The sequence below is a fragment of the Chiloscyllium punctatum genome, chromosome 37, assembly GCF_047496795.1.
Source record: "Chiloscyllium punctatum isolate Juve2018m chromosome 37, sChiPun1.3, whole genome shotgun sequence".
In the NCBI taxonomy this organism is placed as follows: Eukaryota; Metazoa; Chordata; class Chondrichthyes; order Orectolobiformes; family Hemiscylliidae; genus Chiloscyllium; species Chiloscyllium punctatum.
This window is the reverse complement of record NC_092775.1, coordinates 56,152,000-56,169,780: the sequence shown is the minus strand read 5'-3', so window position 1 is coordinate 56,169,780 and position 17,781 is coordinate 56,152,000. Positions and strand designations below refer to the sequence as shown.

General features: G+C 43.5%; 1 protein-coding gene across 2 annotated transcripts; it reads right to left on the bottom strand.

The window, feature by feature from the left end:
• Positions 1–202: 202 nt before the first annotated feature.
• eapp (e2f-associated phosphoprotein) lies at positions 203–17,305 on the bottom strand. Of its 2 annotated transcripts, none has more exons than XM_072556860.1 (6): positions 17,132–17,305; positions 6,336–6,514; positions 4,584–4,688; positions 2,242–2,374; positions 1,747–1,860; positions 203–837 (listed from the first exon to the last, which is right to left on the bottom strand). In XM_072556860.1, exons 1-6 carry the CDS (start codon positions 17,200–17,202, stop codon positions 558–560), a joined length of 882 nt encoding a protein of 293 aa, XP_072412961.1. In that variant the 5' UTR covers positions 17,203–17,305; the 3' UTR covers positions 203–557. The 2 variants fall into 2 exon arrangements, with proteins under 2 accessions (XP_072412961.1, XP_072412962.1); XM_072556861.1 differs by having other exon boundaries at positions 2,242–2,359.
• Between the last annotated feature and the right edge of the window lie 476 nt (positions 17,306–17,781).

Genomic DNA, 17,781 nt, shown 5'->3' with positions numbered 1-17,781 from the left:
ATGTAAGTTGATTAGTTTTAACTAACTTTACAGTGTTACAAAAGACAGGTCCACAGGGCTTTGTGCAAAGCAGTTATCTACAAACATATGACCAATGACCACACCTGTCTTCTGCTAAATATGTTATTACTACAAACAGCTGGCATTCAAAACACTACTGAAACTTTCAATGAAGTTTCTTTTAAACAATGAAATGGGTTACTTTTAAATGTAATGGGTAAAGTTTTATTTTCTGAAGGTGTGCTCCATCCACCCCATTGAATGAATTATTTAAACAGAATCCAAGCAGCACAATAATCACTCAAAATTAATATTAGATTACAAGAAGGGAAGAGAGTTGGAATATCTTATTCAATGTGCTTTCGATGCCAGGTTGGCCAAGTGGCAGCAGTCACAAATGGGATTTCTGTTATCTATGACAGTTACCTACTGACCGTATTAATTAACAGCAGCATTTGATCCCCTAACAGGATTACCTGAACCACCTTTTGCTATGTTCACTTTATAAAAAGTAGACTCAGCTGTTCTTAAAATGTTTTTAAAATTTGATTGATTTTCTAACAATGACTGGCAAGAACATTAAAGAAATGATACACTTCATCTTTGTCAAACACTGCCACTTCCACTGAGCACTCTGCACAGCGCACTGGATGATACATTTCCTCCTCACTGTTCTGTGGTGAGCCAGGCAAGATCTCTGCTGTTGGGCCTTTTACTTTTTTGTATTTGTTCCTTCGTTTGCGGTTTCTTGCCTCCTTGTATTTGAGAACTTCTCCTCTGTTAATAATACAATTCATCACAAACATAGCCCTATATTGCTCTTTGTACAATTCATGCCTGGAAATATAAAAGGAGAGAACAAAATTACACTGATGGACTCTGAAGTTTGAGCAAAACAAGTTGCACGTCAGATGCATGCCAGTTTGGAACTGTGTAGGTGGGGTGGTGCCCCCACACAAATGATACTTCATTTCCAAATTTGCACTTGTGAGAGCTGATTTGCCGACTGTGAGCATGAAATTAGGAATTAATGTAGTGGCAAATTTATTGTTTATCAAGCATCACAGCCTTCTCCTCACTAACAGAAGTACCTTGTACTTCCAGACACTCTTTTTGCCATCTCCACTGATATGGCCTCTGACCAACTGAATATTGCCAGCATTTCCTTTTTGTTTCTAATGTATTTAAATTGATGTGATATATTTTAGGGCATGCGGAGGTCACAGGTCTTCCTCTCTAAGTGAAGACTTTTAGGTTTTAGGAAAGAAACAGATGTAACATACCTTTCTCTTATTATCTCCTACCCACAACAGGGAAAGAAGCTGTGGCACGGATGTTGATCACATTATCAATACTTGCTTTGCAAATAAATTAAGAACAGGGCCTTTTAACAGATGTTTATCTGCATATTTAAAGGATCTAAATATCCACTCATCTGCCTGAAGGTACCAACTGTTGCTTGGGTAACAGATTAATGCTGCTCCAGCTTTTCGTTAATGTTACATCTGAGGCTGTGGGTAGATGGGAGCATCACTGCCAGCTCAGGCTAATCTCTTGTTATCCAAAAACGTGCTGCAGCTTCTGTACACCAGTGAAGTGTGATAACTGTGGCTCGTCTTCCCTCCCTAGCCCAGTCCCTGAGTATCCTGACAATGACCAAACTTATTAACTGGGAACTGAATCTGGAACATTTGATTAGCTTCAAGCTTGGCATCTGCACAGGAACTAATTGCTCATGCTGCTTACCGCTGACAGTCCAAGCACAGAGTTGTCATACACGATGGGCAGTTTAGAACAGCATCACTGGTTGGAACTGGCATTACTTTGGACTGGTTTGACTGGTTATAAAGCCCACGATACCTGCAAAGGAAGAATATTGGGAGCCGGATTTTATTAAATTCACCAATACATTATATTTCAGGAAATTTTAACCTCAGGTTTTCTTCACATCATGATCCAATTTGCTGCTTTCATTGTACCCAAGGTCATTAATCCAGTGTTTCTTCCATATCATCTAGCGTCCTCCAAAGTAGTTACTGTTGTTCTTTCAAAAATTAAGTTTGCTAACACAAGATCCTCAGCCCTTTTTGTACATTAGTCTCAAACAATGGTCTGATCATAAAGTCAGAGCAGCAGGCTGTTTCAGAATTCACATCAGTCTCATGCTCAGAGAACACCTACCACCAACTCATCAGTACATCCCTTCATTCAACACAAGCACACAGCAAAAGGTTCACTTACCCTCTCCTCTGCCTGTCAACCCAGGCCTGATCACGGTCATCTTGATCTGGATCATACAACAGCTCATCATTTGTCAGAACCTTCCGCCTCTTGTGTTTCTTCTTTGAATCACATTCTTCTGCAAGGATCAGGGCTATGTTTAGTGTTGAAATGTCAACAAAAGAACTCTTGAATGGAAGGGAAAGTTATGGGTCTCCCCTCACTCCAATCCTCTGACAAATTTTTTTTCTATTCTAAATCAGAAGTTTCAGTTCATATTTCTGCCATCAGACATAGGATGTGGGTGTCAACATCAAGACTTGTATTTATTGCCATTTTAGTTGCCAGAGAATGCTGTGGAATGTCTTCTTTGTATTGTTTTGACATAACTGAGCTCAGTGGCTCTGGGAGATTCTTCAGATAGTGTTCAAAATCAACCCTTTGTCGCTGTGACTTGTATGAGGTGCTGGCCAAATGGGCAAGCGTGACATGTTTTTTTGCTTCCTGATTTTTATATCTAATTCAAATTCTCAAACTATTGAGACTTTTTATATTTCATTTTATTATTAGCCAATAACTACCTATACTAACATGTGGATAATGTCTCCCACACAGAGGTCAACTCTGGTGTATGAGAAATTCCTTCCCCTTCAATCACCTCATGCTCCATTAGGAAGGCTAAACATGTAACCTGTCAGTGCCTTTGGCTATATGGTTCTTCTTGACCTCATTGTCCAGTTTCTGTTGAATCACTACTGTACGTTCTCTATGAGATGCAGCTGAAGCAGCAATTGCAAAGATAAGAGGGTACCTGTCTGCCAATTTCTGTTGTCTAACAAAAGTAGATTATCTGAAAGTTTGAAGAAAGGTTACAGTGGCTGGACTGCTTAACCAGTTAGGGACATGGAATTAGTGTCCTCAGGAAAGGCTTGGAATTAACTTCAGGATAAGGCAATCCCACCTTTCAACATCCTATACCAGCAGGCACAGTAGCTGCAGTGTCTACCATCTACAAAACACACTGCAGTAAGTCAGCAAGACCCCTTTGACAGGACATTAGTGCTCAGGAATATGTATGTTAGGTGCATTAGTCAGGGGTAAACGTAGAGTAAAAGGGTAGGGGGATATCAGTTTGGGTGGTTTACTCTTCGGAGGGTCAGTGTGGACTTGTTGGGCTAAATAGCCTGTTTCCACACTGTCGGGGGATTCTATGATCTTCTAAACTGTGACCTCTACCATCGAGAAGGACACCACCACCCTTCTAAACCATACATCATCTTGAAGTCAAATCTTACCATCGCCCTGCTGCTCAGTCAAAAACCTGGACCTCCCTTCCCGATAGCACGGTAGGTGTTGCTACACCAAACAAGCTACAGCTTTTCAAGAAAATGGCCCACCTCACAGGAAATTGGGGTGAGGCAATAAATATTAGCCTTGCCAACAATATACCTCCTAAGCAGAAGTAAATAGAGAACCACTGTTCACATTATGGGGATCAAAAGGGTAGGTAATTTCGCTAATTCCTTGCTCCATATCAAATGTTCACAGCAGCACTGGCAGTGGTAACAAAATAGCAGATTGAATCAACTCCCTGATTCAGACGCAATCCTTCAGCATCAACACACTGCATCTTGAAGAGGGACCCTGATACCTGACCCCACCCTCACCGAGAAGTGGGAAACCGACTCTCTCCTCGGCAGTTACAAACCCTATTCAATTCTTAATACTAAGAGACAGAATTGAGGTTCTGGTTTTGCAGATAACTGATGCGTCTGCAGGTGATCCTAATTACTGTACTAGCAATTCAGAGGCCTGGGTGAAAAACCCCAGGACAGTACTGAGTTTTATGCTGAGGTGACGTTCTCACCTACTAGCATCAATTTTAAAGGTGAGCCTAGCTCACTGTGACCAGTAGGAACTGCAGTGTCAATTCAGTTGCTGGCCTTTAAATTAATTTTCGGGCAAGACCTCCAACTTCATTAGTTGGGATTTGGAATGCACTGTCAGAGTGTGATGGAGACAGAGTCAATCGAGATATTTTAAAATAGGAATTACATCACCAATTGAACTAGAAGAATGTGCAGGGGTACATGGAGAAGATGGTAAATGGCACTGGCTAAAACCACTCATTCAGAAAGCCATCACAGACACAATGAGCTGAATGGTCTTCTTCTGCTCCGTAACAATTCTTTGATTTTCCCCTCTCTTTCGGAAGAGGATAACTCAAGGAATCAAAATAACATGCTCAAGTTTGCCTCAATCTATCTGCACGGACCAGAGGTCTAATTCAGGCATAATATTTGGTCCTGTAACAATGCTCACATTAGTAAGCAAGTAGGAAAGCAGGATGGGTGGAATCTTACTTTGATCATCTTCAGCCTCAGAGTCTGAGTCGAAGTAGACTTCATCATAGTACTGTGGTCCAGGAACAGCTCTGGAGCAACAACTTCCGATGCTGGAGGAAGCACCTAGTGATAAAGAATGAGGATGATCAACTCTTCAATTAAAATTGCTTGTGTGAGAAAATTATACCCATTAAGGATGAAACCCTGGCCACCATGAAACACTCTTGGGACAACAACAGCATGAGGTTAGATACAGAGTAATGCTCATTCTCCTTTTTTAAACTGAGAGTAAACCACAAGTAAAAAAGGTCCCCCAACACTGTCAGCATCAAACACTCTAAGGACAGATTTAGCACAAGGTTAGATACAGAATAAAGCTCCCTCTTTTAAAACAGAAAATAATTGCTCCAACTACTTTCAAACTGAAGGTAAAGCTTCCTGTACAGTCTCGATCAAACATTCCCAGAACAAAGACATCATAGGGTTAGATTAAAAAGTAATGTTATCTGCATTATCTACATCAAAAACTTCCAGAACAGGTACAGGAAAGGGGTCAGGCATACAATAAAGTTCACTCTACTATTAAAATGAAGGAAAATTTTCCTCTCCTCTTTCAAACTGAGAGTAAAGCCACCTTTACATTCAATGATCCCACAATCATTCCCAGGACAGTTACAGCATGGGGTCAGATACCAAATAAGACTGTTTTGGCACCACCCCAACAAACACTCCTCAGACAGGACACAAATGTGCATTCTTTTGTTATTCATTCACAGAATGTGGATTTTGCTCGCAGGGCAAGCATTTATTTTCCATTCCTAAATTGTCACAGTTAAGAGTCAACCACATTGTTCAGAGTCTGGACTCATGTGTAGGCCAGACCAGGTGAGGATGGCTGTTTTCTTTCCTAAAGAACATCAGTGTATCAACTGAGTTTTTCCAACAATTGACAATGGTTTCACGGTCATCATTAGGACTCTCAATTCCAGATTTTTATTGAATTCAAATTCCACCATTCTCCATGGTGCGATTCAAACTCAGGTCACCAGAACATTACCTGGGGTCTCTGGATTTTCAGTCCAGTAATAATATCACTAGGCTGTTGCCTCATCTTATATAGACAGGAGCAGTAAACAGCATTACAGAACTGCTCCTTCAGAAGGTCAGAAGACATGCTGGGCTGAATGGCCTCCTTCTGATCTGTAACAACCCTGTGATTGTCTCATGCCCTTCTGAAGAGGATAAAATTACTGGGATGTGTTTCTTTGGAGCCAACAGTCTTTCCATATAATCCATAAGACAGTTACCTTCATTAAATAAAACAAGATGCTGCAGAAACTCAGTAAGTGGCAATATCTATGGACAGAGAAACAGAATTAACATCACGTCTAAAGTGACTCTTTTTCAGAATTACGTTAGCTTCATTACAAAGTAAAGCTAACAGTGTGCATTTGCGTTAACCTGTGAAGATTAGAAGTTTAATTAAAATTTAATATTTGAATTGTCCAAGTTAATGAATGCAGTTAACTTAGATCATTAAATCACACGCAGTTGGGAATTGGCAGCTTTGTTTAATGGATGAGTGTTTAAAAGAAACTGAGTCAGGAGATTGTTTTACATTTGCATCCATTAGTATGATCTAGAATTTGAAATTTACTGAATAGTCAAGGACATCACCAAGTTTAGAGTTTAATTTCCTAAAATAAGACAAAGGAATGATACAAAATACATTTAATTTCAGGAGACACATTGAAAACCCTCTGAACACACCTTCAGCCGATAATTCCCAGCTCTTCTCAATAATTTTCATGGTGGAATCCAGTTCTGCTGCCATCTCTTTTTCAAATTCATCATCGCTGGACTCACTCTCTCCTGTTAAGTACTCCTTGATCAGTTTACGTTTACGTTCAGGCGTACCATGGAGAAGGATGTCCAACTCATCTTCAGAACTGGGAGGAACAAAATATATTCAAAGCTTCCAAATTAAGGCCTATCCATACTCAAAATATACAAAAGGAACAAATACACTGTACAGAACCCAGAAACTTATTCTACCAATTCTGGAAATATCTGATAATTGGCAATCTTAGTCAAAAAATGATTAGAAACAGTAAGACATGTCAATACCAACCAATCTCAGAAATGGTGGTGGTAGTGAGCTGTCTTCTTAAACCACTGGAGTCAACATGCTACAGATAAACCTTCTATTAGGAAATGAGTTCCAGGATTTTGAGCCTATGACAAAGTGAAGGAATGATGATCTAGTTTTGTTGGGTTTAGAAGTAAGGGTGCCATCCTGCAGTTATACAAGGCCTTGGTGAGATTGCAGCTGGAATAGTGTGTGCAGTCTTGATCTCGCTAATTAAAAAAAAAGATATACCTGCATTTGAAGGAATACACCAAGAGTTCACTCAACTGATATTTATGAGGAATTGGTTCCACAGGGCTTGCATTCATAGAATTGGGTGTCTGATCGACACAATTTTAACATGGCGGTTAGATTAGATGTAGGGATGTTGTTTCCCCTGGTTGTGTCAGCCTCAGGATAAAGGCTATACCACGGAGGCTGGGTTACTGAGTATGTTCAAGAACAAGACTATATTTTTGAGATATTAAAGGCATTGAGAGAAAAAGTGAAATGATGTTGAGATAGAGGATCAACTGTGATTATATTAATGACGGAAGGGGAAATGGCCCACTCCTACTCTAAATTATGATCCAAGTTCCAAGTCAGGATGGTGTGTGGCTTGGAAGGGAACTTACTGGTGGTGTGGAACCCAATCATCTGCTCTCTTTGCCCCTCTACATGGTAGATCTTCGAACTCAGAAGTTGTCAAAGGAGCTTGGATGAGATGCAGCATTGTATTTTGGCAACAAATGCTTATATTAGTGAATGGGATGCTGATTAAATTGGGTTCTTTGTCTGATGGTGTTGGAACTGCACTCATTGAGGTAAGTGGGGAGTTTCCTGACTTGTATCTTGTAGATGGTGGACAGGTTTTCAGGGTGTCAGATGATAATTAATTGTTTTAGACCTGCTTTTGTAGCCACAATATTACATGCGGGTGCAGTCCATTTTCTGGTCAACAGAAATGTTGATACTCAGATGTACAGCACGGAAACAGACCCTTTGGTCCAATTTGTCAATGCCGACCAGATATCCCAACCCAATCTAGTCCCACTTGCCAGCACCCGGCCCATATCCCTCCAAACACTTCCTATTCATCTAACCATCCAAATGCCTTTTAAATGATGTTATTGTTCCAGCCTCCACCACTTCCTCTGGTAGCCTATTCCATACACGCACCACCCTCTGTGAAAATGTTGCCCCTTAGGTCACTTTTATTTTCCCTCCCTCACCCTAAACCTATGCCCTCTAGTTCTGGACTCCCCGGCCCCAGGGTAATTAGAAAAAGTCTTTTCCCTATCCATGTCCCTCATTATTTTATAAACCTCTATAAGGTCACCCCTCAGCCTCCGACGCTCCAGGGAAAACAGCCCCAGCCTGTTCAGCCTCTCCCTGTATTTCAGATCCTCCAACCCTGGCAACATCCTTGTAAATCTTTTCCAAACCCTCCCAAGTTTCACAACATCCTTCCGATAGGAAGGAAACCAGAATTGCACATAATATTCCAAGAGTGGCATAACCAATGTCCTGTACAGCTGCAACATGACCTCCCAACTCCTGTACTCAATACTCTGACCAATAAAGGAAAGCATACCAAAACGCCTTCTTCACTATCCTATCTACCTTCAACTCTACTTTCAAGGAGCTATGAACCTGCACTCCAAGGTCTCTTTGTTCAGCAACACTCCCTAGGACCTTACCATTAAGTGTATAAGTCCTGCTAAAATTTGCTTTCCCAAAATGCATTTATCTAAATTAAACTCCACCTGCCACTCCTCAGCCCACTGGCCCATCTAATCAAGATCCTGTTGTAATCCAAAGTAACCCTCTTCGCTGTTCACTACACCTATAATTTTGGTAGCATCTGTAAACTTACTAACTATATCTCTATGCTCACATCCAAGTTATTTATGTAAATGACAAAAAGTAGTGGACATAGCACCGATCCTGGTAGCACTCCATTGGTCACAGGCCTCCAGTCTGAAAAACAACCCTCCAACACCACCCCTCTGCCTTCTACCTTTGAGTCAATTCTGTATCCAAATGGCTAGTTCTCCCTGTATTCAGAGAGATCTAACCTTGCTAACCAGTCTCCCATGGGGAATCTTGTTGAATGCCTTACTGAAGTCCATATAGATCACATCTACCGCTCTGCCCTCATCTATCCTCTTTATTACTTCTTCAAAAGACTCAAATCAAGTTTGAGAGACCTGATTTCCCACGCACAAAGCCATGTTGACTATCCCTAATCAGTCCGTGCTTTTCCAAATACATGTATATCTGTCCCTCAGGATTCTTTCCAACAACTTGCCCAGCACCGACATCAGACTCACTGGTCTATAGTTCTCTGGCTTGTCCTTACCACCATTCTTAAATAACGTTTTAGATGCTATTGCATTATTCTGGAACCTTTTGAATAGTGGGGGACTATGCAATTGTAATGACAATGAGTGTTAAGAGAGATGGTTAGATTCTGTGCTTTTGGAAGTGGCCACTGCCTGGCACTTTGTGTGATATTATTGTCATTTATCAGGCCAGGCCTGGATATTATTCAGGTATCAAGTTCCCAATTTCCCAATTTCTTGCCAATTGCATGGACCTTAGAGGTTGATACATAGCAGCGGCTTCGGAACCATAAAACAATTCATCAGCAAATGGCATGTGTTCAACTGCCATAACTTAAAAGCAATGTGTCGTGGCTCTGTTCGCCAAGCTGGGAATTTGTGTTGCAGACGTTTCGTCCCCTGTCTAGGTGACATCCTCAGTGCTTGGGAGCCTCCTGTGAAGCGCTTCTGTGCTGTTTCCTCCGGCATTTATAGTGGTTTGTCTCTGCCGCTTTCAGTTGTCAGTTCTAGCTGTCCGTTGCAGTGGTCGGTATATTGGGTCCAGGTCGATGTGCTTATTGATTGAATCTGTGGAGGAGTGCCATGCCTCTAGGAATTCCCTGGCTGTTCTGTTTGGCATGTCCTATAATAATAGTGTTGTCCCAGTCGAACTCATGTTGCTTGTCATCTGTGTGTGTGGCTACTAAGGATAGCTGGTTGTGTCGTTTCGTGGCTAGTTGGTGTTCATGGATACGGATCGTTAGCTGTCTTCCTGTTTGTCCTATGTAGTGTTTTGTGCAGTCCTTGCATGGGATTTTGTACACTACATTGGTTTTGCTCATGTTGGGTTTCAGGTCCTTCGTTCTGGTGAGTTGTTGTCTGAGAGTGGCTGTTGGTTTGTGTGCTGTTATGAGTCCTAGTGGTCGCAGTAGTCTGGCTGTCAGTTCGGAAATGCTCTTGATGTATGGTAGTGTGGCTAGTCCTTTGGGTTGCGGCATGTCCTCGTTCCGTTGTCTTTCCCTTAGGTACGTGTTGATGAAATTGCGGGGGTATCCGTTTTTGGCCAATACATTGTAGAGGTGTTCTTCTTCCTCTTTTTGCAGTTCTGGTGTACTGCAGTGTGTTGTGGCCCTTTTGAACAGTGTCTTGATGCAACTTCTTTTGTGTGTGTTGGGGTGGTTCCTTTCGTAGTTCAGGACTTGGTCTGTGTGTGTGGCTTTCCTCTATACCATAGTTTCTTCCTTGTCTATTTGTACATTAATGACGATGTCCAAGAATTCCTGTGTTGACTGTGTAGAGTGTCTGGATCCGCTGATCAGGTGTTTCAGTTTCTGCTGTAGTTCTTTAGCATGTTTGTGTGATGGTGCCCCTGGTAGTGATACTATGGGTCAGAGTGGGATGTTTGGTTTGTGCACTTTAGGTAGTCCATAGAATCTGGGGGTGTTGTTGCTTTTAGGTTTCATTCTTTGTAGGTCAGACCTGGTTATCTGTCTGTTTTTTTGTAGGTTCCTCAGGTGTGTTTATCCTATTGGTGAGCTGTGGGGTGGGGACAAGGAAGAAACTATGGTCTCATTCGATGTAACGGCACTGTTCTCCTTTAATCGACAAAACCCTAGCCCGTGAAACAATAGCCAACCTGCTGGACGTACAGAACAGACAACAGGACGGTGAACCTATCAACAAAGACAGCATGCTCAAACCACTGGACCTGTGCCTCACAACACACTTCACATTCAACAACCAAATATATGAACAAATCAACAGCACTCCCATGGGCTCACCCATCTCTGGACTCATAGCAGAAGCGGTAATGCAAAGGTTAGAGCAAACAGTCTTACCGCAAATTCAACCCAAACTCTGGGTCAGATATGTGGATGACACCTTTGTAATCATTAAAAACACAGAAACAGAGAACACACACCGGATCATCAACGCCACACTCACAGGAATCCGATTCACTAGAGAGGAAGAAAAGGACAACCAACTCCCATTCCTAGACGTGATGGCACAGAGAACACCGAACGGAGAATTCACCACAAAGGTATACAGGAAAGCCACACACACAGACCAAGTCCTGAACTACGAAAGGAACCACCCCAACACACACAAAAGAAGTTGCATCAAGACACTATTCAAAAGGGCCACAACACACTGCAGTACACCAGAACTGCAAAAAGAGGAAGAACACCTCTACAATGTATTGGCCAAAAACGGATACCCCCGCAATTTCATCAACACATACCTAAGGGAAAGACAATGGAACGAGGATATGCCGCAACCCAAAGGACTAGCCACACTACCATACATCAAGAGCATTTCCGAACTGACCGCCAGACTACTGCGACCACTAGGACTCATAACAGCACACAAACCAACAGCCACCCTCAGACAACAACTCACTAGAACGAAGGACCCGATACCCAGCATGAGCAAAACCAATGTAGCGTACAGAATCCCATGCAAGGACTGCACAAAACACTACATAGGACAAACAGGAAGACAGCTGACGATCCGTATCCATGAACACCAACTAGCCACGAAACGACACGACCAGCTATCCTTAGTAGCCACACATGCAGATGACAAGCAACATGAGTTCGACTGGGACAACACTATTATTATAGAACAAGCCAAACAGAGAACAGCCAGGGAATTCCTCGAGGCATGGCACTCATCCACAGATTCAATCAATAAGCACATTGACGTGGACCCAATATACCGACCACTGCAACGGACAGCCGGAACTGACAACTGAAAGCGGCAGAGACAAACCACTATAAATGCCGGAGGAAACAGCACAGAAGCGCTTCACAGGAGGCTCCCAAGCACTGAGGATGTCACCTAGATAGGGGACGATATGTCTGCAACACAAATTCCCAGCTCGGTGAACAGAACCACAACAACGAGCACCCGAGCTACAAATCTTCTCACAAACTTTAAAAGCAATATTTTTCTGGTCTTGCTGCAATTTGGCATGGACTGCTTCAGTACCCAAGTAGTCGCAAATGGTGCTGAACATTATTCACTTATGATGACACATCCCCAATTCTGACCTTATGATGAGGGAAGGTCATTGATGAAGCAACTCAAGATGGCTGGGCCAGTGAAACTACTCCTGGTGCAGAGCCGACTGACCTCCAACCACCACAACCGTTTTCCTTTTGCTAGATATGACTCCAACCAGTGCACAGCTTCATCCCATTTCTTATTGACTCCAGTTTTCCTGGGCTTTTTGATGTCAGACTCAGTTAAAGGTTGCTTTGATGTCAAAAGCCACAACTTCGTGGAATTTAGCTGTTTTGTCAATGTTTGGACCAAGGTTGTGGATCAAACAAACTTGGGATGTTTGTATACCAATCTTTGAAAGTGGCCAGAAAAGCAATGTGTGATGTTAAAAGCAAATTAGATCCTTGATTATTTTCACAGGAATAAAGAACAAAAGGACATTATGCTGAACCTTTATAAAGCACCCATTAGGCTACAGGCAGGAAACAGTGTGCACATATCGACACCACTCTTCAGGAAGGACATTAAAACCTTAGAGCAGTGGTGGAGATTTTCAGGAGTAGTTCCGGGGATGAGAGACTTTAGTTACATGGCCCAACTGGGGAGTGTAGATTCCCTCCACAGTGCAATGTTGTTTAAGGGAGGTGATCAAATTCAAGGATTTTGAAAAGTGGAAATACATAGAAGCTATTTTTGGCAGGAAGCTCAACTTTAAAAATGAAGAATCAGAGATAACAAGTAATTTCCTTCCCCCAAAGCACAGTGATTGCACAGAGGCCGCTGGAAGAAGTTTCAGTGGTAATTTTCCAAAAGTGTTAAGTTCATTTTTCCTACAGTCCTTGATGCAACTGCAACACACCACCTTCTGTGAACAAGCAACCAAATTTATGAAGCGCAGTACAGTACAAGCTTTGTAGGAACTCTGAACACTCCTTGCCATGCTCCCTGAACAAAGGAAACACTCCTTCCTTTATACAAAATCTTTACATCAGTTAGTAATGCCCACAAGACAAACACAGTCACTCTTTCATAGTCACCTACCACTCAAGATACAATGCAGTGACCACCTCATCTCCAGAAAAAATGTAATGCAAATCATCCCTTAATGGTCAGATCTGGTGTGAATTGTATTTTTATTGTAACTACAGGGAGTAGTCAGCATTCCAACTATAAAAGTTCGTATTGATTTCTGAGTAGGGGATGAAAATGTAAATCATCCCGGAATGGCAAGGGATGGGAATGTAAACCTCCCACATTTCACCTACAAGACAAAGACACACCACCCTACCCTCGAGGCATTCATTTTGTTGCCGGTCAGCAGAGCAAACTAACTCTTTAATATTGCAAAGGGAACTAGATAACAACTCCAAAAAAAATTCCAGTATATACAGGGTCATACATTTATTATCCTTCCTTATGGAAGAACAGGTGAATGCAATAAACCAGAGAAAAGGAGTATATGACCCTCGAGCCTGCTGACCCATTCAATATGATTATGACTTACTTTCTACTCAAGCTTACTTTCTATCCACTACCCATAACGCTGGAGTCAGTCTACCCTAGCCTGAAATACATTCAGTTTACCAATCTCAACTTCACAGAAGCAAAAATATAGGAGTAGCCCATTCAGCCTTCAAATTTACTCCACCATTCAATATAATCATAGGCAATCATCTAAGTCAGTACCTCGTTCCCACTTCTTGCACTCTTTAATCTTATGAACTATACCTACATCTGCCTTGACAGTTTTAAATGTTTTGGTCTTAACTGTTTCCTGAGAATTCCACAGACTCACCACTCTCTGGTTGGTTTGGGAACTGTACTGTCTCAGATCGCAAGACCTTACAACGGATAGTGAGGACAGCTGAGATGATCACCGGGTCTCTCTCTTCCCTATATTACAGACAGGCATTTACACCACATGTTGCATCTGAAAGGCTAAGAGCATTGTGGAAGAACCCACACACCCCTCACTCAAACTCTTCTCTCTCCTGCCATCGGCAGAAGATACTGGAACATTCAGTCTCTCACGGTCAGTGTGTAACAGCTTCTTTCCTATAGCCAGGAGAAAGTGAGGACTGCAGATGCTGGAGATCAGAGCTGAAAATGTGTTGCTGGAAAAGCGCAGCAGGTCAGGCAGCATCCAAGGAACAGGAGAATCGACGTTTCGGGCATAAGCCCTTCTTCAGGAAGGGCTTCCTGAAGAAGGGCTTATGCCCGAAACGTCGATTCTCCTGTTCCTTGGATGCTGCCTGACCTGCTGCGCTTTTCCAGCAACACATTTTCAGCTCTTTCATATAGCCATCAGGCTCCTTAACACAGTATGATAGGACTCTTTCCCATCTGAAATTCTTTGCATGACTTTGAATTGCTACTAGAAACATGTCTATTATTTATCATTCTTCCATTACACTGTAACTTGTGTGATTTGCACTTCTGGTGCACTTTATGCAGTGTATGATTGTGTAGCTCGTGCTGTCATGTAGCACCTTTGGTCCTGGAGGAACTCGGTCTCGCTTTTCCTGTATCAGATGTATATGGTAGAAATGACAAATAAAAACATTACTCTGCTCTCTGGATAAAAGCATTCCTTCTTGTCTGCCCTAAACAGCCTACCTGCACCCTTAACCAATGACTCCCCAGTCATCAAGAATATCCTTCCTGCATCTGCCCTGTATAATCCTGTTAGACTTTAATATTCTTCTATGACATACCCCTTATTCTTATAAATTCCAGTGAACTTACTCCTAACTGATCCAGTCTCTCCCTGCCATCAATCCTGCCACCCCAAGAATTAATAAGCCTTCTTTGCACCCCTTAACAGTCAAAACATCCCTTCCTCAGATAAGGAGACTAAAACTGCATATAATATTCTTGGTGCAGTCTTACCAATGAATTGTACAATTGTAGCAAGACATCTCTGCTCCTGTACTTGACTCTACCTGCTATAATGGAGGAGAAAGTGAAGACTCTGCAGATGCTGGAGATCAGAGTCAAAAGGTGTGGTGCTGGAAAACCACAGCCAGTCAGGCAGCATATGAGGAGCAGGAGAATTGATGTTTTGAACATAAGCCCTTCATCTACTTTTCCTGTTTTTGCTGCCAAAGTGATAACTTATTGATCCATATTCTACTGCATTTGCTTACTTTACTTGTCCAAACCATAAAGCTTCTCTGCATGCTCCTCTCATCATACTCTCCAGTACCTCAATAAACTTGGAGGTTTGACAGATTCCTCTCTAAATCATCAATATATATTGTAAATAGATTGAGTTATCATCCCACAAACAAGTCCTGGTGAACTTTTTGATGCACACTTTCTATGGCAATAAAATCTTTCCTGAGATAAGGAGTCCAAAACTGCACCCAGTGCTCTAGGTTTGGTCTAACCACATTCCTACACAATTAAAACAAGACCTTACCACTCCTGCACTCCCATACAGTTCATTAGCCTTGCTAATATGGTGATGCATCAACATGTTAGCTTTCACTGACTTATCAACAAGGATTCCTAGGTCTCTTTGTAAATCTACACTTTTCAACCTCTTACCATTTAAGAAATACTGTACACATCTGTTACTCCTACTAAAATGGAAAACCTCACATTTTTCCACATTATATTCCACCTGCCACATTGAGCCCATTCACTAAACGTGTGCCAAATCCTCCTGAAGCCACTTCATACTAAACATTAACTTTGTACCATCTACAAATTGGAACTATTAACTTTGATCACCAATTCTACATCATTGATATATATTGTGAACTGAGGTCCAAATATTGATTCTTCTTGACTATTCACACACTGCCAATACGAGAATGACTTATTTACTCATCCTCTATTTTCTGTCTGTTAATCATTAACCTATGTCAGTAGGTTACCTCCCACCCCAAGTGCTTTACCTTTTCTAACCAGCCTAATGCACAACCAGGCGACTGACTGTGTGGAGTTTGCATGTTCTCCCAGTGTCTGCGTGGGTTTCCTCCAGGTGCTCCGGTTTCCTCCCACAGTCCAAAGATGTGCAGGTCAGGTGAATTGGCCATGCTAAATTGCCCGTAGTGTTAGGTAAGGGGTAGATGTAGATGTAGGGGTATGGGTGGGTTACGCTTCGGCGGGGCGGTGTGGACTTGTTGGGCCGAAGGGCCTGTTTCCACACTGTAAGTAATCTAATCTAATCAGATGCAAGGTTAACAGATCCATGGTTCACTGTTTTCACTCTTACTCCCTTAAATACTGGGACAACATCTAGAATAAAAAATTTGGAAAATTCGGATGTGAGCATAAGAGGCACAGTTAGTAAGTTTGCAGATGACACCAAAATTGGAGATGTAGTGGACAGCGAAGAGGGTTACCTCAGATTACAACAGGATCTGGACCAGATGGGCCAATGGGCTGAGAAGTGACAGATGGAATTTAATTCAGATAAATGTGAGGGGCTGCATTTTGGGAAAGCAAATCTTAGCAGGACTTATACACTTAATGGTAAGGTCCTAGGGAGTGTTGCTGAACAAAGAGACCTTGGAGTGCAGGTTCACCCAGGTCTGTGTTTAGTTTCAAGCCAGTTGTTACATTTCTGTTTTCTCAGCTCCGGCCCAAAGTTACCCTGACCTGTGGTGATAAATCTGTTGTTGTTCACAAATGTTACCAGTCCTACCATTTCAGAGTTCCAGTGTCTGCAGTAATTTTGCTCGGGATTCGCTCCCCTCTCTCTCCCCCCTCTCCCCCTCCCCCTCCTCCCTCTCCCTCCCCCTCTCCCCCCCCCTCCTCTCCCTCCCCCTCTCCCCCCCCCTCTCCCCCCCCCTCTTCCCCCTCCTCTCCCTCCCCCTCTCCCCCCTCCTCTCCCTCCCCCTCTCCCCCTCCTCTCCCTCCCCCTCTCCCCCTCCTCTCCCTCCCCCTCTCTCCTCCCCCCCTCCCCCCCCTCTCCCCCCCTCCCCTCCTCCCCCCCCTCTCCCCCCCCTCTCCCCCCCCTCTCCCCCTCCTCCCCTCCTCTCCCCTCTCCCCCCTCCCCATTGCCCATGATAACCCCTGAGGCCTGTTAGCTCTGACTCCCTGCGGCCGTCCCCGCTTCGGGAGATCCTCCCCGGGAATCGGCCTTCTCCATCACTCACCTGGAACTCAGATCCTCCTGGTCACTCGGCTCCTCCACCAGGTACGGGTCATCCTGCTCCTGAACGTTCATGTCTGGAGCCCTCGGCTGGGCCTACTCCTCTCCGAGGCCTCACTCCAATCCGGGTTATTGATGCTGCCGTCACTAACCCGCGACGCCAAGAGCTCCTGGTGGCGCCGACATATTACGTAAGAACGGACGTTCCTGCCCGGATGTCCCGCCCCCCCCGGTCCTAGCACAGCCTTCTGTCCCGATCCCGGTCCCGCTCTCATCCGGACCCCATCTTCTATTATAAGGGCTTTTGCCTGAAACGTCTCCTCGGATGCTGCCTGACCTGCTGTGCTTGTCCTGTAACACACTTTTAACTCTTGTCCTGTTCTAACCCCGCCTCTTGTCCTGACCCCGCCCCTATTCAAACCCCGCCCACTGTCCTGACCCCGCCCCTATTCAAACCCCGCCTCCTGTCCTGACCCCGCCCCTATTCAAACCCCGCCCACTGTCCTGACCCCGCCCCTATTCAAACCCCGCCTCCTGTCCTGACCCCGCCCCTATTCAAATCCCGCCCACTGTCCTGACCCCACCTCTATTCAAACCACGACCCCTGTCATCATCCCGCCTCCTGCCCTGACCCCGCCTCTTGCCCTGACCCCG